Source organism: Diachasmimorpha longicaudata, chromosome 1 (genome assembly GCF_034640455.1).
Source record: "Diachasmimorpha longicaudata isolate KC_UGA_2023 chromosome 1, iyDiaLong2, whole genome shotgun sequence".
In the NCBI taxonomy this organism is placed as follows: Eukaryota; Metazoa; Arthropoda; class Insecta; order Hymenoptera; family Braconidae; genus Diachasmimorpha; species Diachasmimorpha longicaudata.
Genome location: NC_087225.1, coordinates 13,930,918 through 13,954,625, shown reverse-complemented (window position 1 = coordinate 13,954,625; position 23,708 = coordinate 13,930,918). Strand labels below are relative to the sequence as shown.

The window sequence follows — 23,708 nt, the reverse complement described above, 5'->3', positions numbered from 1 at the left end:
CCCCCATTCTGCTCCATGTCCGCCCATTCAACTCGCGTTTCTACTTAATATGGGTTTTTTGGAGTGGCAGACCTGATGAATGTGTGTGAAGACATTTCATTGAGGATCCTGGAATTTATGCACTTCTTGTTTTTCTTTTCTGATCAGTACATTTTCTGGCTGAAAATATCGAATAAACAGCGAAGAAAAAAGTAATAGAACAGGATTTTTTTAAAATGAAACATAAGAATATATTTTCGAATAGAAAATAGTTCATTGTAACTTCATAAAAATAAGTTTACTGGGAAAAATCAATAATTCACAATGCATATTTATTTCAACGATTTTTATATTTATTTTTATTCAATAGTGGTTTTTCTTTATTATCACAAACAAAGGTGAGGTCCATATCATCTTTCACTCGCGAATTATAACTGAAAATGAAGCAATCGTGTCTCAAATCAAATGAAAAATGTTAACTATTCGCTTGGACCTGAAATGAAGCTCAAAACGAATGTCACTAGTCTCTTTTTGAAATTACATCATTAATTGTTACAATTTTTTGTTGCTTTTTCTGGGAAGAGCTTGTACATTTATCTCCTAAAATTGTTCTGTTGCGTAATCTCTGATTTATTCACTTTTATTTGGATCTAATTCGTTATATAAGTTTCGAATTCATATTGTTGTAATACTATGATTATAAATAGCAGATATCGTCTGCAGTTTTGCGATTTTAGTAATGGAATGTCTCGTATGGATTCACTTTTGCTTTTACTCCTCGTACTCATTACATACGTAGATTTAATATTATTTATATACAATACTCCTTTGTTTAATTGCAAAATTCACTGTAGAGCAAGGATTTCCTAGGATTTCTTTTTATTGTTTTTCATTTTTCCTTTCAGTTGTTGAGTTTTGAACTTAGGCCTTTCCAATCGTTGTACAACACATTCGATGAGCACAACTTTCATTAACACATCCTTTAAATTACCTCATTTGTTCTTCAATGATTGTAATCAATCGTGATTGAAGTAAATAGAAGATAACTAATAGTGTGTCGAGGTGTGAAATGAAAAAATTGGTCAAATCAAGATTTTATTTACATAGGAAAATTCTCAAGTATTTTGCAAAAATTCTGATTTTCTTTTACAGTACTTATTGTATTGATTTATTCTGCATGTGATTAATTGATCAATTAGTCAGTTAACACGCTTCACAGTACAGTCACTCCATAACATTATTCCATTGTCAGAATTCGTTTTGTTTATTTTTTTTATGTGATTGGATATCTGCAGAGAAGTGGTAGAGCGAGATCTTCAAAATTCCATTCAGAATATTTTGCAATAACTTCAGAAATAAATGGATACAGAGAAAAATATCAGCAGATATTTCGGAAATATTGACAAAATAATACTTGCACCACTTCCCTACAGAAATAAATCGACTAATCGTGTCTACCTACTCCCGAGGATGCGAAGCCATTTCTAATATCTATAAAAAAATAAATAAACTTCGTTAACATTGATAAAACGTAGGGATTAAAATTTGAGTATTGAGCTAGGCTTAATTGAATTTAAATTTTGTAAACATTATTAGCACAGATATAACTAACAACGTGTAAAGGCTATATTCATTCAAATCAATAACAAATTTCCGCTATCTAATGTGTTCTATAGTTTCTCAGCCATTGAGTTTTTTAATTTTCAAATCACCTAGTCACCCGTAGGCTCCAGGCCCTCATTAAATCTTTCTCCTTTTCACCTTCTAAATTCATGCAATTGTCCTACCTCTGATTGAGACTTAACTCTCTACCACTTTTTGTTTATTTCTCAGTTCTTAATTCATTAATTTTTGGTTTAGGTTTATTAGAACTAATTCTTTGATGCGTGTGATTAATTTTAAATTCTAATCCTAAATGCAGGCGCCATTCAACGCCTTATGCTCATTCCATTATCTTTCATTAATCGTTTCTGCAGTGGTATGATAAAATACTTGATCGAATGGTCAATATTTACACCCTATCAATACTGGAATTTCCTCGTCAATAAGTTGTTCGAGGGGCGCACGCTGGAGAACATTTCTCGTTGGAAATGTTCTCAGGTGCGAATAAAAATCCAGGCATATTCCCCCTTGCAACAATTAGTCGCCGAAATAAATGCAATTGAAAAGGTGTAAAATTCTTTTCATCACGTCTCACCACTCCACAGCAGATTCCAATGCACCTTTTCTGATGGAGCAGTAATGAAAGAGGAGTGAAGTAAAAAAAAATCTAATCTTATTTACCTTCAAGCTGTCTACCTAAATTAATCATGGCGATTTTATCCCAATTTACAATTTATTACGTCAAGAAATAAATCTTCATTCGCCAACAGATCTATAGATCTTCCTTTCCATCCAAATATTTTTTCTCATTGATGTCACCCGTAGATTACCTCCAGCCGCTTTCACTTCAGTGCACAGAATAGAAAATAATTGATGAAAATTATTCATCTCGCAGTACAGTGGTGATATTTTCATCAACATTCCAATTATCTCAGAGGCTAATTATTTCGGACAAAAACATCTCGACATTTCTTCCGAATATAATGCCTCAGCCAGAGGCTCTAAGATTGTATGAACGTGTAATTAACCAGAAGGAAAATTAATTTCGTCATCAGCCTGAATATTTTGAGAACGAGTGTTTACAGGGGAAAATGTCACAGAAGTTTGTTGTAGCTGATAAAATATTCAACTATACATCGGTTATGACATTTTCCTCTAAAATCACTTGTTATTAAGATAATTTCGTATTTGTCAACACGTGAAAAGTAGACATCTGTCCTCTCGAGGTTTACCACCTCGCAATTGAATGTAAATATCAAACGTGCATTGAAAAAATTGAAAGACCGTAATTACACATTATTGCAGGATAATCAAAATTCATGATCGACAGCAATCGATCATCAGTAAGAAATGAATGTTCAGAGAACGTAATAACTGTTCATTCCTCAATAAACTCCCAGCGACCAGCGCTTCCTCCTCTCAACCAAAACATTCGAGTTTGTCTTCTCGTTTGTTTTAATTTAATTGTTCATGAATAGACTCGGTATCTCAACGCAATTGGACAGACGAATCAGCACAGAAAATTCATCGTTTACAAATTGATGTTAATGTGCTGATTGGACTGGCCAGTTGCGTTGATTACGGTTCATTTTCGCAGGCTGTCTTTGCTACTCGCTCGGCTGGTGGACGCGGTGGAAGATTCACCGGGTCCACCAGGATTACTTGCGTCACCATTTATGCTGGAGCCTGCTAGGGAGGCTGTTGGGGTCACTGGGGCCGAACGCCTACGAACTTTTGTCAAGGCCTTGTCCAGACGCTGGATGAAGGCGTCTACGTCTGAACGCTTCATACCTAAGGCTGCTGCTGCTGTCAGATATGGAATTGGGTAGTTGCTGTTGTGGGCTCCCCAGCCTGCAATGTTTTTTCACGAATTTATTGCTTCATTAGGTAAGAAAAAATATTTCGAGTAATATTTATTCACGAAAAAATTTACCTTCAAATTTATGTGACACGACATGTTTAATATCTGTCGTAGTAATGACTCTAGCCCCACTGACATTCCTTACGAATAACATGGAGCCCAACATAGTAACTTGCTTGTGATCATGCTGATGACTCAAGCACTGCAGCGTCATACCCATCGATATGGGATTCCCTTTAGTATCGAGTAGTCTCTCTCCGTGCCTCGTCGCCAGTTTTCCAAGCTCTTCCTTCAGATACGCGTACATCTCCTTCCTCTGGGCTATCAGTTGCTTGTATCCCGCCATTCCCAGACTCAATAATGTTATCATAACGTCCATCGTAGAACTCGCATTTGCACGACCTGGATACATTTTTGAAATTCGATCCAGCAAGTTCTTATCGAAAGAACCTATCACCGCCCCACCCACTGGCACCAAAAAATTCTTGTCTGTACTTTGGACAAATGCATCCACTCGACCCTTTCGCGAGGCTTCTTGAATCAGATGCATGCATCTAGTACTTTGTAATCTGAAAGAATAATTCGTCAGTTTTTACTGCAGATATTTTCTTATTTGCTAATTGGTAATAAATAATTAATTCCCCAACACGATTTTTAAAATGCCTCAAGAAATCCCGAGGACTGAAAACAATAATAATTTTGACGTAATTTCAATGAAAAGTCCGTAGAATTGTCACGTTCGCAATTATCAAATTAAAGAAGTCATTTAGAGAATTGTCGTGGAATCCCCGGAATTAATTGTCACAGTAATTGGAGTCTCACCCATAAGCATTATTGACCAAATGTGGAATATTATACTGAGTGCACAATGCAGCAATGAGATCGACCGAATCACAGGCCCTTGGGGAGAAACAACTAGTCGTCGATAATACACAAGCGATGCTCTCGCCTAGTGCAGCCATTTGGGACTCTAGTCTCTGCATATCGGTCTTGAGTTCATCCCCGATAATCTGCATCTCGATAACTATTGGCTCCAGTCCGGCTGTTATTATCGATTTGAAACTAGACTTTTGATCGATTCTGGGCCAGAGGACGTATTTCGCTCGCGGTCTGTCTTGTTTCAAAGTCAGCATGCACAGGACGAGACTCATCCCTGTCGCCATTGGGGAGAGAAAGCAGCCGGCTATGCTCTTCACTCCTGAAATGTCGAGATGAAAATTTTCTGTGGACGATTTTCTACAGAGAAGCCTTAGGTTTTGCTTCGGCTTCAACATTTCTTTTCCTATCTGTCATCTTCAGTAAATAGAAAATCCTTACCCATATATCGAATTACTTCGAGGACAAGTGCATTAGTCAGTTTGTACATGAGACTGCTACCGGCAGCCTTTGGCTGTACCTCCTCGAGATCCCCCGATCTTCCAATACCGTGGCCCATTCGAAAATGACGTCTTGCAACGAGATTCGATACTATACGTGACTCGCGTTCCCCAACACTGCAATTGAGGGGAAAATTGTTGCTGTCCATCTGGGATAGGTCTGAGAGAAATGCCTCGATTGTTGCATCGTCCCATCCCTCCTCCGGCCACTTTCGCTAGATTTAGGATCAATTGTAATGATCGATTACAGAGTATTCAAAGAATAGTTCTTTGCATGACTGTTTATTTAGTAATTCCATTATCTAGTGGACAATGAATGCATAATGAATAAATAATTTCAATTGAAACTACCGTTAAAATATTGATCGATCAGTCCTACTCACATGTTCAATGAAATGTCGAATAAGATTCTCCCTCGTTTTCTTAGCATTCAATCCCTGCTGTACATACGTCGAAGGGATGAGCCTCTCGGCCAAGCTAAACGCCTGATTATTCATCCTCAATATCCCCCAAATAACGCTGAACCTTTGTAATCCCCCAGTTGTTTCGTCGAGTGCCTCACTCCACTATCACCATACCTCTCTCAATCCTCTTCAGAGTCTCTCAGCCCTCTCGTCCATAGTCGCCCATTAACCAGAACCCCTAATTCGATTACCAAAAATGCAGCCAATATGTACACACAAACGTGATGGATAAAATGAATTCTCTTTGATCTCCAATATCTCGAGATCGCAATGGACAATTCCCTCGAATTACAATAAATAGTTGCGTCAGTTTCTGAGATATTGAACATTTGGAAGGACCATTTTACCCAAAATATCTCTACGCTATCGCTCACTGAAATACTGGTGTTTAATTATGGATAAATAAATAAACAGAACTTCATTTGCAGGTGTAATCAACATTTATTGCAACTAAAATCATAAAATCAAGTACAAGTAAACATGGAAATTTGCGTGAACGTAAATAAACGTAAGTATGTGATATAAAGAATTACAAAGATCGTGTGTTCTTGGGTTATTAAAAGAAATCAATTTGTCAAAAAAAATTAACAGTGCAGAATAATTAACTTGAGGAACACAACTCCATTCACCCCTACGTTTTGACTCTGTCATGAGCGTTCAATTAATTATTGATAGTTTACTGATTCCCTCAACAGTGATGAGTCACTTTATTGCAACACAAATCAGTAAAATAACAAATTAGATTATTATTTATATAAAAAATGAATAAACACAAACAATCAACTCATTCGAAACAACAATATGGAGTGTCAAAAAATGGAGGAAGCGATATGCAATAATTAACTCAATAAACTTAGATTTCGTCCGAACAATCGGTCTACTCTCAAAATCGTCACGAATATTTCCCTTCAGCCACTGCACATTGCTAGTCAACCAGCTTAAACCCCACAGACACCTTCCGAATCTTCTACAAAAGTTCCTACCCCTTTAACCCCTTAACACCCCAGCCAACTAATCAAATTTAATCATTACGAATTTCCAATAAAAAAATATGAAAACTCTAGCACCCCTTGTGACACGGTTAAGGTTATGTCGTGTGGGAGATCTTCCTGACCCTCAAGCCCTCTCAGCCGCCCCCAATCCCTCAAAATGAACGAAAACACACCCCAGAAAATCTTGCAAAACCTCTGAAGAATTCCTCCCCCTCACCGAGCCGCCAAAAAATATGGGCAGGGCTAGCTAAATCCACCCAGTCCCACCTCTCCCTCGAAAACTTATTTAGAACACAACTATAAACCACGAACGATTACACGTGATTGGTGACAATTGTCACAGAGGTGAGTCCACAACAATGAGCTCAAGTGCACGTAAAATAAATGATTAATGAACCCCCCAGTTCCGGGTCTATGGTGATCGTCGACTGACGTGCAAGTCGACGTGTCTCTCGTTACTCGTCTAAACCTGAATCTTTTTTTTTTTCGATCATTCTAGGTTATGCTGGGGGGGAACATTACAACGAGACTCGAGGTCACCCCCAAATCGGATTAATTTAAGGCAATATAGGATGCTTAATACATACTCCCACTGAGTCAACGTCTAGTCGTCGCGACTCGAAGTTGTTTTGGTTGTCGAGTTTTTTTTTATTCAATTGAATCCGTTGATCACGCCGAAATAATTCCGTAATCCCCAGCACCCTCGTTCTCTTTCTCTCTCTCTCTCTCTCCAGTTTCTTCGAGTTACTCTCTCACTCGCACTTGCTCTGGTCTTGTCAACCTAACGTACGGAGCACGGTAAGTCCCATTGCTTTGGTGAACCCTGGGACATTTTGGATTTTTTGATTTTTTGGAGAGAGAACACTTTGATTGGGAAATGAAGGGGGCGAGTGCTATCGCGAGGCTCCAGATTTTACCTCGATATGTGGTAACACCTCAGGTAGTGAACAACCGAGAACTACGGGCAACTACGACATATTCAACATCACGAACGCCACCTTACTCAACCGCCGCACACAACGGCAACGAGAGACCACCCAACGGAAATTCAAATCGCTCTTTTATTCGTCCCTCCACCATCCGCCAGGTGCGGTATTTATTTGTTTGGTTTTTGTGGTTTAATCCTTTACTATGGAATGTTTGAGGATGGGGATGGGGTGAAGTATTTCTTTGAGAAGTGAATGATGGACGTAGTTCCAACAAATGTATCTGTTGGAACATACTTCTGAAATTTTCTTGATTACAATCTTCAAAAAAATATTTTGGGTCTGGACTTCTCTGATCTAGCTTAAAAAAATTTATTCTTTAAATTGATTGATAAATAATTCAAAACATTAATACCTTTTCGGATTAAAAACCCGGGGAATTTATTTAGAGTGGATTAAATTGTCAAAATGAAGGGAAAAATTAAAAATACTGCAATTTATTCGTCACTGCAACTTGCCTCCCCCCTGCCCCACCCCTCTTCAAGCACATTCCTACCTGCAGCTCCGATGTACATGAATGCCTCTACCAAATTACCCCGCATATCACTCATCTTCATTGCTAGAAATACCACTGTCACTCGAGGTCGCCAAATTGCCACGCGACACCAGCACGTGTCATCTATATGCGAAAACTGCAGCTCTATCTCCTCAATGACGTCAATTACGAGCATCACGTCACGTTCACGAGTCTTCCCATTGCCAATGCCATCATCCCCATCACTGCACTCTCTCGACCGGACGTGATGTCCTCTAGAAGATGCACAAACTAGTCTAGAGCACAAGTTAAAACTGCTACTGCAAGCATTCAAATAGCTTCCCGCTCTCTGCCTTGACATGTGCAGTTCACTCTGCGCATTCTAACCTAGTTCTCGCTGATGCCACATCGGGCGCTCGCAAGCCCGCCCGTCCTGCCCCCTCCATTCGCCCGTTTACCTCGATGACAAGTCACTCGCTCGTGTACTCGCTATTTATTTAGCCCAAAATATAAGTGTACGAAAGTGTCAATCACGCCGGATTAGTTGTCAAACTTGTCCTCTCGATATACTTAACGTAAGTGTTGACGTTGCTGTCACGTGGGTGTGAGTCCGGCATTTATTGTTGGCATTCGTGAATGAAAGTGCGGAATGCAACTCATACTTCTGGGTTTTTTATTTGTCTCGAAGTATTTAGCACGGGGAAAGCGGCTCACTCACTAATTATTCATAAATTATTCAACAGATGTTTGTTTTTGGTGCTATTATGTTGATGTAAACATCGGAGGATTTGTCGATTATGATGATGAGGAAATTGAGGGAAAATGGGGGCTTATTGAGATGAAACGAATGACATTCATCCGGTTTTTCATTTTTAGTTGATTATGGACCTGGAGAACTGCAAATTGCACGGAGATCGACCAGTTGGTCACCATGAGGATCCAACTGGACATAAGAAGTGGTATCGACACGCTAGTCAAAGGTAATTTAATAGCTAATAAATTTTTTTCATGGCTATTTACCTTGAGAAATGACTCGACGAAAAAATGAGGTCAATTTCATATTTTGGCAATTTTGGAGAGACTTGAGGGAGATAGAAGATTTAATGTCAAGATCTTCTTTGTTCTTTCTATTCTGTTCTGCGAATGTGATCTGCACAAAAATTTCGATATCAGCTTTAGTTATCAACATTTGTGCTAAAATTGCAAGGAACCTCTCATTTTCAAAGTCAGCAATTGAATCTGCCCTTTATTGCCTATTACTCGAGATCGGCAGAGTGAAATATCACAAGTAATAAGTCATTTTCAAGGTAATTTTCCATTCATTGAAACGCGAACAAATGCAACTGAATCGTATCGTTACGCCTCGAGATATTTAGGATTTTTTAAATGTATTTTTCCTTTTTCCTTAAAGTGGGGTTTATTTCGGTGGTCGATTTTCTCTTACTCTCCTCGTTCTCCTATTTTGTTTTACTTCGGAAACACTATTAGACGCCTCTCGTTAAACGCAGTTATCCTCGCCCCTTCCTTCCATACTAAAATAAATGGAATCGCAACTAAAAATACAACTCGCGAAATTGAAGTTTCCGAGAGACGAAGGCTATTGTGTTGGTTTTTTAATTTTATTTATCACTCCTCAGTATGAGGATTTCAACAAGTTTCTCCATTCTCTGTTTATCCGAAACATGGGCGTTGTGTGTTCGAGAATAAGTGTTTGTTTGATGATATAAGAATGCGTTGTGCGTCACGGGATTGCAGCTGATGATTCATTGATAATGAGAGGATGCTGGCCGGAGTCGTAAACATATGAAACTCAATAATATTCTTAATTTTTAATCTAGCAGTCGTGATTGGGGAAATATTCTTTTATTACGGAGAAATCTAGGGGGAAAAAACCGAAGACTAAAATAGCCCTGGAAAACACCAAAATAGCATGGCTTTCAACACTTGCGTCGGATTTTTTTTTCCTCTATCATTATGGAGATAATTCCATATTTAACACTCTGTAGAAATCGCATTTTCTTTTTTTGTTATCTATTATCACATCACCGCCGAGATAACCAATTAAAAATAGCATGATTAGCCGGGGGTGTTGATTCCCATCTGCATTAAGGACTTAAATTTAAGAGTACTAATACTTATGATAGATTTAGAAGAAGCCCATAGAGTTTTGTCATTCCTCAGCCCCCAGAGCTCAAAAAATAAATTTATCGAGTGACTGCTCTGAAGAATGTTGACTGACTAAGTAATTAAATCTCGCGTAATTACCTCTCCCCCATCTCTCAGCCTCCCATCTAATTGCTCAATTTTTCAACTCCTGTACTATCAACATTTCTTTTCACAAATATTTTTCACTTCCTCCGTTGTCTTAGTAGATTATAAAATCTGCATCAAAAGTATGATATGTGCTCGATTGACCTTTCCCCCGTTTTCAGAGGCGCCTTATCGTCTTTGTTTCACCCGATTTCGTCGCAGTGCGAGGCTACTGGCCTCTCCAAAGTATGGAGCACTCCTCATTCCCGCGGTAGCGCGCTACCAAGTCAGTTGCACGCAAGTTCTCTTCCACAAGAGCACCAGCTCAACCATTTTAATCTCAGTAATTTGTGATCGGTAACAGGGTTCAATAGCCGAATAAAATTGTGTTGAAATCGATAGGGCCTTCAAGATGAGCGTCAATATCTTTGGACCGCTCGCGGAAAACGGTAACAAATCGATATGCAAGCACGAAGAAAAAATGTACATTTTGTTACGAGTGCGGAAATGGAACTTTTTTCATCACGAGTGTGGAAAAGAGTTTGTTGGCTCGCGGGTGGTTTACAGGACGAGCCAAAGGCGAGTGGTGTCTGTCCGCGAGGCAAAAAATACCTTTCCCACAAACTCGAATAATTGTTTTTTGACACAAGAAGCAAAAAAAGTAATTTTTTCCCACGATATCATTAATATTTTTAATGACTGTGACAAGTACAATGAACCCATTGCACTCCGCTTCGCAGTAGTTTTTTCTTCGTGCAGACTGTTTTGTGAAGGTAATTTTTCGCTAGAGATTTAATAACCATTTGATCATGAATATTCAGCACCGCCCGCGGTGAGAGACGGGGGATTCAGTGATTTCGGACCTCATTACGATGAATTCACCAGGGTGCCTTATAAAAGAGAGCTTGGACACAGGTAAAATAATGCAGCGATTATTGATGAATTCTGGATTCAGTGGGATTACTTGGGGGAGGATTAATTCAGTTGCGAATCGGCGGAAATAAAAACAAAGAGGGAATTTGTCGTGTCTCGTTGAACGTGCTCCTCGATAATGAGAAGTTTCAGAGGGAAATCGAAGGAAAATTCTGTCATCTACGAAAAATACCTTTGACATTTCTTTCAAGCTCACTCGTTTCATGGATAAGTGCACAATTGACAGAAATGTCACGTTCGTGAATGCGTTTTATCGCTTGATTCAAAAGCTGGGATTATCTGGATGATTAATGGCTTCGAGAGACAATTTTAGTGGATCTTTTTTAAGACTAGAATAATTCTCTAAAAAAAGTTTTGCTGTGACAAACAAATTTCGTTTACTTTCATCATTTGTGAAGAAAATCGTATAATTTCATTTAAAACATACGGTTACATTTTTAATAGTTGTGTTAAGAACCAGGAAATAGTCGGTGAAACATTATTTTAAAATCATTTTCTCAAATAGAGAAGCTAATTTTATTTAAAAAGACTTTTCGACTGTCCGTAATGACCCTAAAGCCATTAATTATCAGAAATCTCTCGAAATCGCCAGAAAAATCAGTAAAAATCGTCACCTCGCGTCTAGGAGTTCGCTACTATATCACCGATCTCTTTAGACTCTTACGAAATTTTGATAAATTGCTGTGATGAGCCATCAGACAGATAATTGAGACTCGTGCTTTGATAAATCACGCGACTAAGAGAATTTCCTACTCGCCACGCTTATTAGTCGACATACTTATCATAATCTCGGGTTCATTACAATAAGTCCGAATTTTTGGAGGTCAAATTATTTTGGCTCTCCAGGACGTCGATCAACCGGGCATTTCGCCAGGATAAAAAGGCACATGTACCACGAGGAAAATTGATCACTTCCCTCTGTCCGACATTCACTCGAGGTCATTTTCTTCATTCGCAATTTTTCGAGATTCGCGAGAGAGAGAGAGAGAAAGAAAATGTTATTTTCGTTTTGGAGAACATGACGTGAGTTTCATTGGCATCTATAGTTCAAACTCAATTATGTTATCAGGCAGTGAATGTCGTCATCCACTGGTTATCTGCGGGCTCCCTGCAGTGAAATTTCACATAATTTCGTCAGTGGAAATTTTTTACAAAGAAACAAAGACATCTTATCTTCGCAATTTGTTTTTCTGTCAGTTTTTTCCAGCTGATTTTGACAGTCTCCAATAACTATCTTATCACTATTTTTGTTAATATCACTTTCATTAACAGAACAGCTCACTGATTCTTTCGTGGTCTCTGCAATTTGAAGATCGTGCCCGAACACTCGGCGAAGATGTTGATTACCTCAGGAGTGTAGCCTTTAATCCATCAGCCATTCAATCACCAAGTGATTGATAATCCTTTTTATTGCTGACAAACATTTATTACCGTATTTTACATGCCTCCCTCAGTTTTACAGTCTATTAACGATTCAATATTTACCATTTTTAAATCGTCAAATACATTGAGAGTGATGAAGAGGGCATCAAAAAGTCGCGTGATTGATGGACAGCGCGGAAGTGTTACACGCAAGGGCAAGGTAAAATTGTATATCCTGACCCACCTTTTGGCTCATCGCGTGATAATCGCCCATTTCACGTGGCGCAAGTCAGTCGTGCCGTGCTCCACGTAATCTGTGTGTTTTCACTCCGCCAAAAATATCTAGGATATTTTCAAGATTCTTGTGATAATTGCACCGTCACAATTTCACACTCAATTTATGAATTTGTAACTGAAAAAAATTCGCGTATATTTGCATTACAAGCAGAAACGTAAATACTATCCAAAACCTTTTATAACTTCACTTCATTCCGAAGACAATTATTCGCTATCCCATTACTCCAATTTGGTCAATCGATTTTCGCAAACAATTATCTACTAAAAAAATTAACGAGACGATATTTTAAAAAAATCTTCACGCGACCTGCAAAATTTTCGATAAATAAAATAGAGTCAATGCCCCTTATCTAATCAACAGAATCTCTAACAAGGTTTTTCCATTCCAGAGACAATTATTTGCAATTTGTCACTGAAATTTATCCAACAATTTCTACGAACAATCAGTCCATTCAGACCTCGTCTCCTCTCCCCTGGCATCACCGCCGTTTCGATTTCAGTGGAGTACTAGGTCATACACTATATCCACAATTCGTGCCAAGCGACTATCCATACTTCAATGTCGAGGTAATGCCATACCTCACCCTCCTCTCCAGCAAGTCCAATGGATTTCCAGTGAATCTCGCCCACTACTTCCATCCTCCCCACACAAATGTCTCCCCCCTCGGAAATACAGATCCACCTCTCATTGCGTTTATTAAAGAGTTCCCCAGCTCAGGCACTCAGTAACTCCCTGATCATCGACGAGTGTACTTGAAAGTTGAATCATCAAATTTAAACTATAAAACACGTCGAACATTTTTCCAGACGGTGACTCAACGTGAAAGTTGTCTCTACTAATTTCTGCATTCATTATTTTAACTGAAAAGTTACGTCAGTTGAGGAGTACCTAGGAGTTATTCTTTTTTTTCGTTATAAAAATCGTCGGCTATATCCACTTGTCGATAGTCTGGTGGCATCAATTATCTGACAGTCTCTTCAATCATTAATAAGACAGAATGAAGATCGAGGGCATGTGCAATGACGTTTCAAAACGAAGTTCTAAGGTCGTTAATCCTCAGAGGCTCGCACCAGACGAGTAAGTGAAATTATTGTAACGATACCATTTTTCTACTGCTCTATTTCCGTCATTCGGCGGGACAATGACATTGTCTTTTTTTTTTTATTATCATTTTCACATGTGTTTGCGCGCTGTGAGTTAGTCATCTACGAGAATAACACATTTGATGTGCCTTGTGCATTTTTATCAATATTTTTGTCGGGACACTGAGCAGCTGTTTCATTTTAGTGCTCCTGATAACGATCGATTTTTCCTTTATTGTGGAGATCCGTGGGAGATTATTTCTCCGGCGGTAGTTTATCGATTTCAGAGGGATATCACAGTCTGAAAGTATCTTGATTTATGATTGAAATAATTATTTCGAGACTTTGAAGCTCACGTGATATATTTTTCTCGATGAGAGAAATTCATGAAAACTTTTTTTTTTGTCAACGATTCAAATTTTGTCTTGACGGCCATCAGTCTACAAACAAAAAAACAATTGAGCGTCAAAGAGAAATACGCAAACAAAGACTCAATAAAATCAGAGAGAAAAAAATCTTTAAAAAACGCAAAAAACATGGGCTCTCACCTGAGCTATAATCGATGGACAGATAATTTTACAATGACGTCTCATTTCTCAGAAATGACAAGCGTAACCGATACGGATCAATCGAGTTGCCTGTCACTTGGAGATCCTCGAGAGGAATATATGGATTTAATGGGTCCCAGGCACCAGACTGGAAACAGGTTCCACTCTCACACACTCCAGTCACCAAATTGTGATGATTCAATCCACTATTATTGTTACAGAATATTCGTCAATAGGAGTCTACACCTGGAGAATATAAAATTCTATGGATTCGACATGGATTATACTCTCGCGGAGTACAAATCCCCTCAGTACGAGCAGTTGGGCTTCAATTTATTGAAGGAGAGGTTGGTTTCTCTGGGCTATCCCAAGGAGATTCGTGCCTTCGAGTATGATCCTAGCTTCCCGGTTAGAGGATTGTGGTTTGATACTCTCTATGGAAACTTGTTGAAGGTCGATGCTTATGGAAATATTCTCGTCTGTGTTCATGGATTTGAATTTCTCAAGCAGTAAGTTTGATATTTTTTCGTGTAATTTTTCGAGAGGCAATCACTCATCTCTGTATTTCATTATTTATTTATTCACTGATTTTATCTTGACAGTTAAGTGGCAGGAATTTCAGGGGACGCGGAACAATGTGATGTTTTATTTTTAAAACACGGGCATTGAAAATATTTTCAAAATCTTGTGTATTTTTTTTTTTCAGAGACTTACGTTGACTACAAAAAATTACTGTTGAAATTTTTTAAACCTGTTGACAAAAAAATAATTCAAGGGGAGCCTTGTAATTTATTTATCTTCAAAAAATGTAATGCATCATTTCGTTTTGAAAATTGATTAAACCTCTTTCATTAATACCCAGTTCACAGGTATATGAGCTCTACCCCAACAAATTCCTTCAGCTCGACGAGAATCGAGTTTATGTCCTGAACACTCTCTTCAATCTCCCCGAGACCTACCTGATTGCCTGCCTCATCGATTTCTTCACAAACTCCCCTCAGTACACCAGGGAGAAAACAGGAGTGAAGGAAGGAGAACTAACGATGAGTTTCAAGAGCATCTTCCAGGACGTTCGTAACGCAGTCGACTGGATTCACATTCAGGGGGACTTGAAGTCAAAGACCACAGAGAACCTCGAGGAGTACGTGAAGAAGGATGAGCGTCTCCCCATGTTCCTGAGGAGGATAAGGGAGAGTGGAGGCAAGGTGTTTCTCCTCACGAACAGCGACTATGTATTTACAAACAAGATCATGACTTATCTCTTCGATTTTCCTCATGGTGCACGCCCTGACGAGCCTCATACTGATTGGAAGACGTACTTTGATACCATTGTCGTGGATGCCAATAAACCACTGTTCTTCGGGGAAGGGACAATCCTCAGACAGGTACGTCATTAATTTATCATGAATGTAGAATTTTTTTCGTTATTGAATTTAATGCTGCGCTTCCTGAGGGTCAATTACCCGAAGATAATGAGCAATTTTAAGTACAACATGATTTTTTACAGGTGGATACCAAAACAGGAGCTCTTAAGCTGGGAACGCACAAAGGACCCCTCCACACAGGTGAAGTTTATTCAGGTGGATCCTGCGACGTATTCACAGAGATGATTGGCGCTAAAGGGAAAGATGTCCTCTATATTGGAGATCATATTTTCGGGGACATTCTCAAGAGCAAGAAGATCAGGGGCTGGAGAACATTTCTCATTGTTCCTGAACTCGTACAGGAGCTGCATGTGTGGACTGACAAGTGCCAGCTCTTCGCTGAACTCCAGAATCTCGATGTCATGCTAGGGGAGATGTACAAGAACCTGGATAGCAGCACAAAGGAGAAACCCGATATATCGAAACTCCGGGCTTCCATCAGGGATGTCACACACAAGATGGATCTGGCTTATGGTATGATGGGATCGTTGTTCAGGTCCGGGAGTAGACAGACATTCTTCAGTAGTCAAGTCGTGAGGTATGCTGATTTGTATGCTGCGACGTTCCTGAATCTCATTTATTACCCCTTCTCGTACATGTTTAGAGCACCTGCCATGCTGGTAAGTTGGATTCGCGAGTGGCATTGTATATTTTGCATTTTTTATTCTGCTAATATTTTTGATAGTACTGGTCTGCGGGAATTATTATAGTATTCAAATAGTTTTACTTCAACTCTATTAGAAAATATTTGGGGAATATTTTTGAATGAATAAGTCTGAATTTCAGACATTCACAGAATGAATGAATTTAATTTCAGATGCCTCACGAAAGTACAGTAGCACACGAACAGCGTTTCGTAATGGAGACACCAATGATAAGTAGAACAAGGACATTTAAGCTATCATACGAGGACGAACTACAAAATCATCCAGCAGCTGTGAGTACCAATTTTCATGAATAATCCCAACTGAGCACATAATTTCTTTTACAAATTTTATTTCTTTATATTCATTTTTTCCATTCATTTAATTATTTCATTTCATTTCTCTCGTATTTAGAAAGCTCTGGAGGTTGAAAATAATGTTCTAATTCCCCATGCGAGACCAGAAACCCCTCGTAATGTGACTCACACGCATGACGAGGACTGCAGTGATGAAGACAGCGACTCCCAGAAGCAGAATTCCCGAAAAACTGGCAACAGAAAGTCTAGCTGTAACTAATTCACCCTGAGCTATTGTTATTTCTTCAAGAGATCCTTGATTTTTTTTATTCTAGTGGAACCACAAAAGCGAGACTGAGATAGCAATGCCAAGTTTCTTAATTAGATAGAAATTATTGAAAATAATTGAATAGCTCTTTTTTATCTGCGTGGCTCCACTAAAACACTTGCCAGCAATTTTCCTCGCCTATTTTTTTTCTTTTTTTTTCGGATTCAAACATTTCTATTCAAACTATCGACTTCCCAGTTACGGATAAGAGATTTTAGATTTAGATGGTCACTTGAACTTTCGTTATTGATGAAAATGTTAAGAGAAACATTGTATGCAAGTCCACTAACTTTTTATCTGTTATTTGTCAAGCGTGTGAATTTATTGAAAAAAATCAACCATTAATTTTGAATTTGCAATGACCTCTAAATCCAAAATTATCTCTTAACTAATTATTTTTGGTAGTGTAAATAAGTTAACGATCGCCAAACGATCCCTTTTCCAAAGTACAACGAATAATTAGTCTTTTTATTCTAGTAAAATCACTAGACGTAACTTTTTAATACGAAAAGAATTCTTTTGATGATGAGTAAAGTTGAAAATTGAAGGGTTTGACGTGCCTAATTGAATAATCAAAATTCTATTCGGTTTTTACATTCAGTCGTACGAAGTAATTGCTCATGTTGTCACGTTAAAGCCGACAATACTAACGATTAAAGTTACATTTAGGCCTTTAGATAGATTCATCAATAATTAGACGTTGCTGATACTCGTTACATATCCTCATTAAAAAATACCGAGGATGAATGAAATTTTATAGGTGATATTCTTTTCTTCGTTGTGAATTAGTTGTCGCACAAATTGTTGAAGTAACAAACAGTAATTATAGCTGAGTTGAGACTTTTTCACGATATTTCTAGGATTTAAAATAATCCAGTGCTTTATTGAAATATAAAAAAAAATATTGGAGTCACAGATATTTTTCAGTTACTTTCTGTGGATATACACGAGTGTAATCATGAATACTTCATCCAATTATTGCACAATGTTAATTGGAAATGAATCAGTGTCCGACCAACAACCCGATCAACGATTAGTCAGTGATTTCTCGGTGAAGATAATGATTTTTAAGTGCATTATTCTCGTATTAAACTGTACAATATCCCAGGACTTGTATAGAAAATATCTTTTATTTTGAATAAATTAATATATTGAATATAATGTAATGTAAGTTTGTAGTTGGAGGAGAAAGAAAGTTAATCAGTTGTTTTGATGAATAAAATTGTTTATAGGAAAAGATCAGCCAGGTATTCTTCAAATTCTTCTTCACGGCTTTTCTCCACCCCTTCCACTGGTTTTCCCTTCCAAATGTCCGAGTCTTCGGGCTGCGATGGTTGGGGATCCGCGGTACTATCTTTTTCGTTAATTTCCAATTTAATTGTGGCTTCAGGAACTTGGCTCGATGTTGAACTCCCTTGGGATTTTTCAGGAGAAATTCCCAATCTCTTCAAAGCCTTCTGTCGTTTTACTTCTCGTTTTTTTGTTTTGTAATTCAGCTTCTCCGAACAGTCTGGACACAGCCCTGGGTGATCAGAGAAGTCAATTACTGTTTATGGTAAATAGAACTGAGGTGTTTGAAATTGTTAGATTTCGAGGATGTCATTAGAATGGAAAAAAGAAAATTGACGTACTTAATTTGACTAATGCATTCTTCTTCTCTCCATGCTCTTCGTAAGCAAAATTCACTTCCCAGGATCTCAATCCTTCCTTCATAGTACATTTCTTGTTGGCACATTGGAACTGGCCCTTACCCACGACAACTTCCTTCTCAGTTCTCCATCGTAGAGCAACCTGAGGGACATTCAAGAGGTTTTCTATCACATATCCCTCACTCCATAAAAAAACGAGTTAATGAATTTAAAAAATACCTTGTTGAGCTTGTAGTACGTCAAGTCGCAAATGCAGTATTCCTTGAACAATTTATCATAATATTTCTTAGCAAGACGATTTTCCCATGTATCTGGAACCTCCTCATCCTCCCACAGGAAACGATGATTTTCCCTGATGACATCGTGATCGGTCTTGTCCCGGGACCTCGAATCATGCAAGAGCTGTTTGAATCACGCATAATTTAAATGAATTTCGACACCCAGTCACTCAGCATCAACAAGCAACTGATAAGAATTGCGTGATGAAGGGTGAACAAGTGTTGATATAGTTGTCTACGTCATTGATTTCTACATACGTGTCTCGCTTGAGGTTCGACAGCGATTTACCGCTGAGGAGGAGGTAGTCGTTTATGAGCTTCTTGTGCCTGTCGTAGCCCGAGAGGTAAGCGTAAGCAGGAAACATTCTGTTTTTTATTTATACGGACTTAGTAATCAGTATTTATCCGGGGGGAGCAATATTTTTAATCTAGCAGCTGATGCAGGGGTGTAGGGTTCCGTTTCCCTGAGTCAACTCACACATGTGCAGTGTGTGGGCGAAATTTCATGAGGCATTTAATCGCGACATAGAAATCCACCCGTTTATTTGAATCTCAGACTGTTCGATGGAGATAACGACCTGGAAAAAATTCCAGGAAAATCGATTGTTATAACTCAAATTATATTTATAACAATTGAATATTTTTTTCTCATGTAATTCACCCCTGAAGCTGAAACCAGCTGATTTTAAATTCCAGAAAAATGCTGTTCACCTCTCTCCGCCTGGTCTTTCCCACAAGAGCGGCCCCAAGCCCCCGGAGGTTCAGTGATTTCGTTAGAATCGTGGAGGTAGGCCCTCGGGACGGTCTCCAGAATGAGAAAGCCCTTCTCCCCACGTCCACAAAAATCTCCCTCATCAACAAGCTCTCGGCCACTGGCCTAAAGACTATCGAAGCCACGAGCTTTGTCTCCCCGAAGTGGATCCCGCAGATGCGGGACAATTCCGAGGTCTTCACCGGGATCACCAAAGCCCCAGGAGTTGCCTATCCCGTGCTAGTACCAAACCTAAAGGGCCTCGACGCAGCAATCGCGTCTGAAGTGCGAGAAATCGCAGTCTTTGGAGCAGCTTCCGAGGCTTTCAGTATGAAGAACATCAACTGCTCCATTGCTGAGAGCATCGACCGCTTCAGAGGGGTCATCAAGAGGGCTCTAGAGCACGGGGTTAGGGTCAGAGGGTACGTCTCCTGCATCGCAGGGTGCCCTTACGAGGGGAAAACTGAACCCTCAATGGTGGCAAGGGTTTCAGCTGCGATGCTGGAGGCAGGATGCTACGAGATTTCCCTGGGAGACACCATTGGCACTGGCACACCCAAGACAATCATCAACGTCCTCAAGGAGGTGAAAAGCACCTCGTTTTCTGGGGATCTGAGGGAATTCGCTCTTCACTGTCATAATACTTATGGCCAGGCACTGGTTAATGTCTTTGCAGGTCTAGATCTGGGGGTGCGGGTGTTTGACTCGTCAGTTGGGGGTCTTGGAGGCTGTCCTTATGCCGCTGGAGCCTCGGGGAACGTCCCCACTGAGGATCTACTTTATCTTCTTCAAGAAGAGGGACTCCAAACTGGGGTCGACCTGGAAAAGATCGTCGACATTGGGGAGTGGATTAGCAAGGAGGTGGGAAGGGAGAACCAGTCTAAGGTTGGGGTGGCTCTCACCTCGAGGAAGAGGACGGAGGGAAACGGTTGAGGGCAGTCACTTCAAGATTATTTGTTTCAAAAGGCATTTACTTACAGAGCTGAGCTCAACGCTCATTAAAAAATATCATTCATCACTTACGGAGATTTCCCGATGAACACTCTTTTTTTCTTTAAATATTTTTGAATAATATACACTTTTTATATGTAAACCTTGAAGGCGCGTTTCATTGACTCCAGTAGTTTTACCGTGGAGGTGGACTTTCTCGTTTGATCTACAGTGGTGAGGTTGATTTAGGGGTCAGGGATTACGAGATGTTGGACAGCTCGTGGAGAATCTCCTGTGTATCTAGGGCGTTCAGGTCTATCGAGGCACGGGTATCAATAATTACTCCAGTTACCTGTGGAGATGATTTTTAAATTAAATTTTTATTAAGTGAGAGTTGAAAATAATTTTGAAAATTGGTATTATGGACGTACCATCTCCTCAAAGAAGCCAGTATGATTAGGCTTTTCCGAGTACCTTTCATACTGATCAAGATTATCCTGGAGCTTCAGCCCTAACGTATCATAATTCTGAATAATGATGGCCATGATCTGTTGTTCTGTAGGTGTCGATAGGCTCTCGGCAGCGAGCCAGGCAGCGATTTTTGGTGGAAAATGATTGACAATATCCCTCATATTAACCAGACAGTTCATGAGCTTCAACGCATGGTCCTTGTACTCGTATGCCTCCATCGTCGAGTACCTGAGTGCCATGGCATTTAGATTAGTGAAAATCAGTCTCATCCTGATGATTTCATAGAAGAGTTCGTCGTAACTGCTGGGTAATGAGAGAAATGTGTCCCCATAGGTGATAAAGAGGTTCAGAATGTTGACGACTTGGATAGCGAGTGGAAAGATATTCATCTTCTTGACGAGATGTGCCTCGTGGGTCGTAAGGAATTTAAGTAAATTGAATAATGCGGTCCAGAGGTCCTTCCAGTGGTACCCCAACCTTACTCCACATCTCTTCTGATAGCATAACATCCTCTGGAGGACCCCTATGCACTGGTGGTACAGCTCCAGGGGAAACTTCTTCATCATGTGAGATGTAATGAACTCCACCAGCAGGTCCAGGAGAGTAGCTGCCAGAGGCTGAGTGGGGGCTGCTTTGTCGTGGATCTTCCTGTGGTGCATTGGCACTCGGTGCAGTTGCACTCGAAACGCAAGATTTGCGTCGTGCATCAAGGAGTTTGCATACTGGTCCTCTGCGATGCAACTCAGGATCAAAAAGCAAAGCTTGACGTTGTTCAGGATTGCCTCGGTCCTTATGACCTGCATCACGATCGAACAATATTGGAGGAAGGTCGCGAGGAGGTTGAAGGGCTGGGTTATTATGTCTGGGGGCTGGGTAGGCGCTACTGCGTTCGGACCCAGGGTGTTGTTCGGTGATGGAGGGGCTGATGTATCACTCTGGGTAAACGCCAGAGTTGTCACGAAGTTTCGATTCAGGTGGGTTGCTTCGTAGAGCGCCAGCAAAAGTGCATTGTTCGCTCGCACTTGCTGGTTGTTGGCTTCCTCTTCACCTATAAACATGCTTCCCACCATGCTGGTGAGGGAAGACAGCCAGGAAGTCTGTACTTCTGCTTTCTGCTGGACAAAAAGTCTGCAGAAGTCCGTGAGGGAGCTGGATATGACCTGGCCATACCCATTGAGCGCTAGTTCATCATCGAGAATCGACAATTTGACAATGTGAGGATTCGTACTTTCGTGCTTTCTGTAGTTGACTAGAAGAGTTAAAAGTAAAACTGTATCATTTCCATGACGATTCCGAGATGCCGTTGATCGCAGTAGTTGGATCAACGACTCGAAGACACCGTTCACCATCACATGCTCGAGGAGGGAATTCTGGTTGAGATTGTCCATGCCTGTCGTGATGATCAGGAGGAGCTTGAGGCACAGGGCTTTCAGACTGTCTGGGTACTCTCCCGTAAGGAAATTGTTGCAGTGCTGCATGAGAGTCGTCATTCGCTGCTCAGCTGACTCCAGACCGACAAGCATGTCGATCAGGTTGAAGTCGGTATCAACTTGGCTGACTCTTTTGTACATTGACTGGATTACTGCCGCCAGGGTCTGCAGGGCATATACCACTCGAAAGGGGTGCTCGTCCACCAGAGTGTCAACACAGTGACAGACTAGGGAGTTGAGGTTGGCTTTGCAGGTGTGCAGCTGGTCGGTACTGAGACGGAGAATCTCAGCCTCGATCTGAGGTACCTAATGAGGATTCTGGGCATGATTACGATTCCTTTGACAATAAGATTTGACATATTCGTTTTTAGAGATGAGGTGCAAACCGATTATTTTTTTCTGAAGACTCTAAAATTATTACTAATCGACTATTCTTCGAATTTTCTGAGTAGGTTCTATCTCTGACCCACTTCCTCTCAAATAAGTCCACTGCACGCATAACAATTGACATTTGACAAACGCCCCCAAATCTTTGGTTATCGCATGACATACGTCGCAAAAAGTTAGGATGTATCATGTCGTTCGGCAAGTTAATGTGCAAAATTATCCAGGTAACGACCGTGACGCCCCTCGAGACCCTCCCTAAATCACTGTGCTTCGAATTCCAGTCGATCCCCTCCTGGGAGATGACGAAATACTACGGAAGAGTCTGTCTCTTCCAATTGAATTGCATAAAGTACCGGATCCAGACGAGTGAGGCTTGGTTCCATCTCAAGAACAAATTTGCTCCGAAAATGATAAAATACGAGGAGAAACCCATTGAAAAGGTGAATCAAGTTCCCAAAAAAACCCTACAAAAGCTCTCGAAAGTCAAATCAACCCCCAGAACCAAGAAGAAATAAAGGTAAATGTTATTTTGCTACTGGCAATCGTTACCATCGGTTTGATCAAGAATAATTCATTCCAGAAATTGGGATGCGACTGCGTGAGGTCCTCTCCCTTGAAGAGGCTCTCGTAGATAGGCACGAGCTTCCCTTTGTGCTGGCGTTTAGAGCCAGAGCCACTTCGCTTTCTCATAGCCATAATTCGCTTGTTGAATCCTTCAGCTGTTGCTTATCATCTCACTGTTAAAAGCATACCTTCTCCTTAGATGCATCATAGGAGTTGAATAAATTTGTTCATTAACTTCTAATGTGAACACATGCGATAAAATCTAATTTTTCAGCATTCTCACAAATGATTCAAGAGCAACTGTGTTGTATTAGTCAGCAAAAATACTGAATATGCAATGGGAATTAA

At 40.0% G+C, this 23,708-nt stretch overlaps 5 protein-coding genes across 13 annotated transcripts; 2 read left to right on the top strand and 3 right to left on the bottom strand.

Annotated features, from left to right (window-relative positions):
• Nucleotides 1–1,061: 1,061 nt before the first annotated feature.
• Nucleotides 1,062–7,266, bottom strand: LOC135165355 (O-phosphoseryl-tRNA(Sec) selenium transferase). 2 transcript variants are annotated; one of them, XM_064126580.1, is made up of 6 exons: nt 7,192–7,266; nt 5,202–5,460; nt 4,760–5,033; nt 4,265–4,640; nt 3,515–4,011; nt 1,062–3,432 (listed from the first exon to the last, which is right to left on the bottom strand). In XM_064126580.1, exons 2-6 carry the CDS (start codon nt 5,313–5,315, stop codon nt 3,167–3,169), a joined length of 1,527 nt encoding a protein of 508 aa, XP_063982650.1. In that variant the 5' UTR covers nt 5,316–5,460; nt 7,192–7,266; the 3' UTR covers nt 1,062–3,166. The 2 variants fall into 2 exon arrangements, with proteins under 2 accessions (XP_063982650.1, XP_063982640.1); XM_064126570.1 differs by lacking the exon at nt 7,192–7,266 and adding an exon at nt 6,862–7,002.
• LOC135165316 (cytosolic purine 5'-nucleotidase) lies at nt 7,152–18,142 on the top strand. Of its 8 annotated transcripts, none has more exons than XM_064126526.1 (8): nt 7,235–7,361; nt 8,612–8,715; nt 14,261–14,366; nt 14,430–14,717; nt 15,071–15,593; nt 15,716–16,252; nt 16,450–16,569; nt 16,691–18,142. In XM_064126526.1, the coding sequence occupies exons 2-8, from the start codon at nt 8,667–8,669 to the stop codon at nt 16,850–16,852; spliced, it is 1,785 nt and encodes a 594-aa protein (XP_063982596.1). In that variant the 5' UTR covers nt 7,235–7,361; nt 8,612–8,666; the 3' UTR covers nt 16,853–18,142. The 8 variants fall into 8 exon arrangements, with proteins under 8 accessions (XP_063982566.1, XP_063982596.1, XP_063982624.1 ...); XM_064126516.1 differs by lacking the exon at nt 7,235–7,361 and adding an exon at nt 8,158–8,310; XM_064126496.1 differs by lacking the exon at nt 14,261–14,366 and having other exon boundaries at nt 7,152–7,361.
• Nucleotides 18,062–19,625, bottom strand: LOC135165391 (protein FRA10AC1 homolog). Its single transcript, XM_064126658.1, has 5 exons — nt 19,489–19,625; nt 19,086–19,405; nt 18,769–18,934; nt 18,532–18,691; nt 18,062–18,422 (listed from the first exon to the last, which is right to left on the bottom strand). Exons 2-5 carry the CDS (start codon nt 19,190–19,192, stop codon nt 18,127–18,129), a joined length of 729 nt encoding a protein of 242 aa, XP_063982728.1. The 5' UTR covers nt 19,193–19,405; nt 19,489–19,625; the 3' UTR covers nt 18,062–18,126.
• LOC135165383 (hydroxymethylglutaryl-CoA lyase, mitochondrial) lies at nt 19,012–20,678 on the top strand. Its single transcript, XM_064126647.1, has 2 exons — nt 19,012–19,171; nt 19,524–20,678. The coding sequence occupies exon 2, from the start codon at nt 19,528–19,530 to the stop codon at nt 20,509–20,511; it is 984 nt and encodes a 327-aa protein (XP_063982717.1). The 5' UTR covers nt 19,012–19,171; nt 19,524–19,527; the 3' UTR covers nt 20,512–20,678.
• LOC135165308 (armadillo-like helical domain-containing protein 3) lies at nt 20,529–23,492 on the bottom strand. The gene is made up of 3 exons (XM_064126474.1): nt 23,346–23,492; nt 20,940–22,715; nt 20,529–20,860 (listed from the first exon to the last, which is right to left on the bottom strand). The coding sequence occupies exons 1-3, from the start codon at nt 23,490–23,492 to the stop codon at nt 20,768–20,770; spliced, it is 2,016 nt and encodes a 671-aa protein (XP_063982544.1). The 3' UTR covers nt 20,529–20,767.
• Nucleotides 23,493–23,708: the final 216 nt, after the last annotated feature.

What these genes read in the sequence shown, in the direction of transcription:
- LOC135165355 (XM_064126580.1), bottom strand. Translation starts at nt 5,315, where the DNA reads ATGAATAATCAGGCGTTTAGCTTGGCCGAGAGGCTCATCCCTTCGACG. An exon ending in TTCGACATTTCATTGAACAT is followed by an intron (nt 5,034 to 5,201) that starts GTGAGTAGGACT and finishes TCCTAAATCTAG; the next exon opens with CGAAAGTGGCCGGAGGAGGG. An exon ending in CGTGTCACATAAATTTGAAG is followed by an intron (nt 3,433 to 3,514) that starts GTAAATTTTTTC and finishes AAAACATTGCAG; the next exon opens with GCTGGGGAGCCCACAACAGC.
- LOC135165316 (XM_064126487.1), top strand. Translation starts at nt 14,047, where the DNA reads ATGAAAACTTTTTTTTTTGTCAACGATTCAAATTTTGTCTTGACGGCC. An exon ending in AGGCACCAGACTGGAAACAG is followed by an intron (nt 14,367 to 14,429) that starts GTTCCACTCTCA and finishes TTATTGTTACAG; the next exon opens with AATATTCGTCAATAGGAGTC. An exon ending in TTAGAGCACCTGCCATGCTG is followed by an intron (nt 16,253 to 16,449) that starts GTAAGTTGGATT and finishes ATTTAATTTCAG; the next exon opens with ATGCCTCACGAAAGTACAGT.
- LOC135165391 (XM_064126658.1), bottom strand. Translation starts at nt 19,192, where the DNA reads ATGTTTCCTGCTTACGCTTACCTCTCGGGCTACGACAGGCACAAGAAG. An exon ending in TCGAACCTCAAGCGAGACAC is followed by an intron (nt 18,935 to 19,085) that starts GTATGTAGAAAT and finishes GCATGATTCGAG; the next exon opens with GTCCCGGGACAAGACCGATC. An exon ending in GAATGCATTAGTCAAATTAA is followed by an intron (nt 18,423 to 18,531) that starts GTACGTCAATTT and finishes CTGATCACCCAG; the next exon opens with GGCTGTGTCCAGACTGTTCG.
- LOC135165383 (XM_064126647.1), top strand. Translation starts at nt 19,528, where the DNA reads ATGCTGTTCACCTCTCTCCGCCTGGTCTTTCCCACAAGAGCGGCCCCA.
- LOC135165308 (XM_064126474.1), bottom strand. Translation starts at nt 23,492, where the DNA reads ATGGCTATGAGAAAGCGAAGTGGCTCTGGCTCTAAACGCCAGCACAAA. An exon ending in TATTCTTGATCAAACCGATG is followed by an intron (nt 22,716 to 23,345) that starts GTAACGATTGCC and finishes AATCCTCATTAG; the next exon opens with GTACCTCAGATCGAGGCTGA. An exon ending in CTGGCTTCTTTGAGGAGATG is followed by an intron (nt 20,861 to 20,939) that starts GTACGTCCATAA and finishes TCATCTCCACAG; the next exon opens with GTAACTGGAGTAATTATTGA.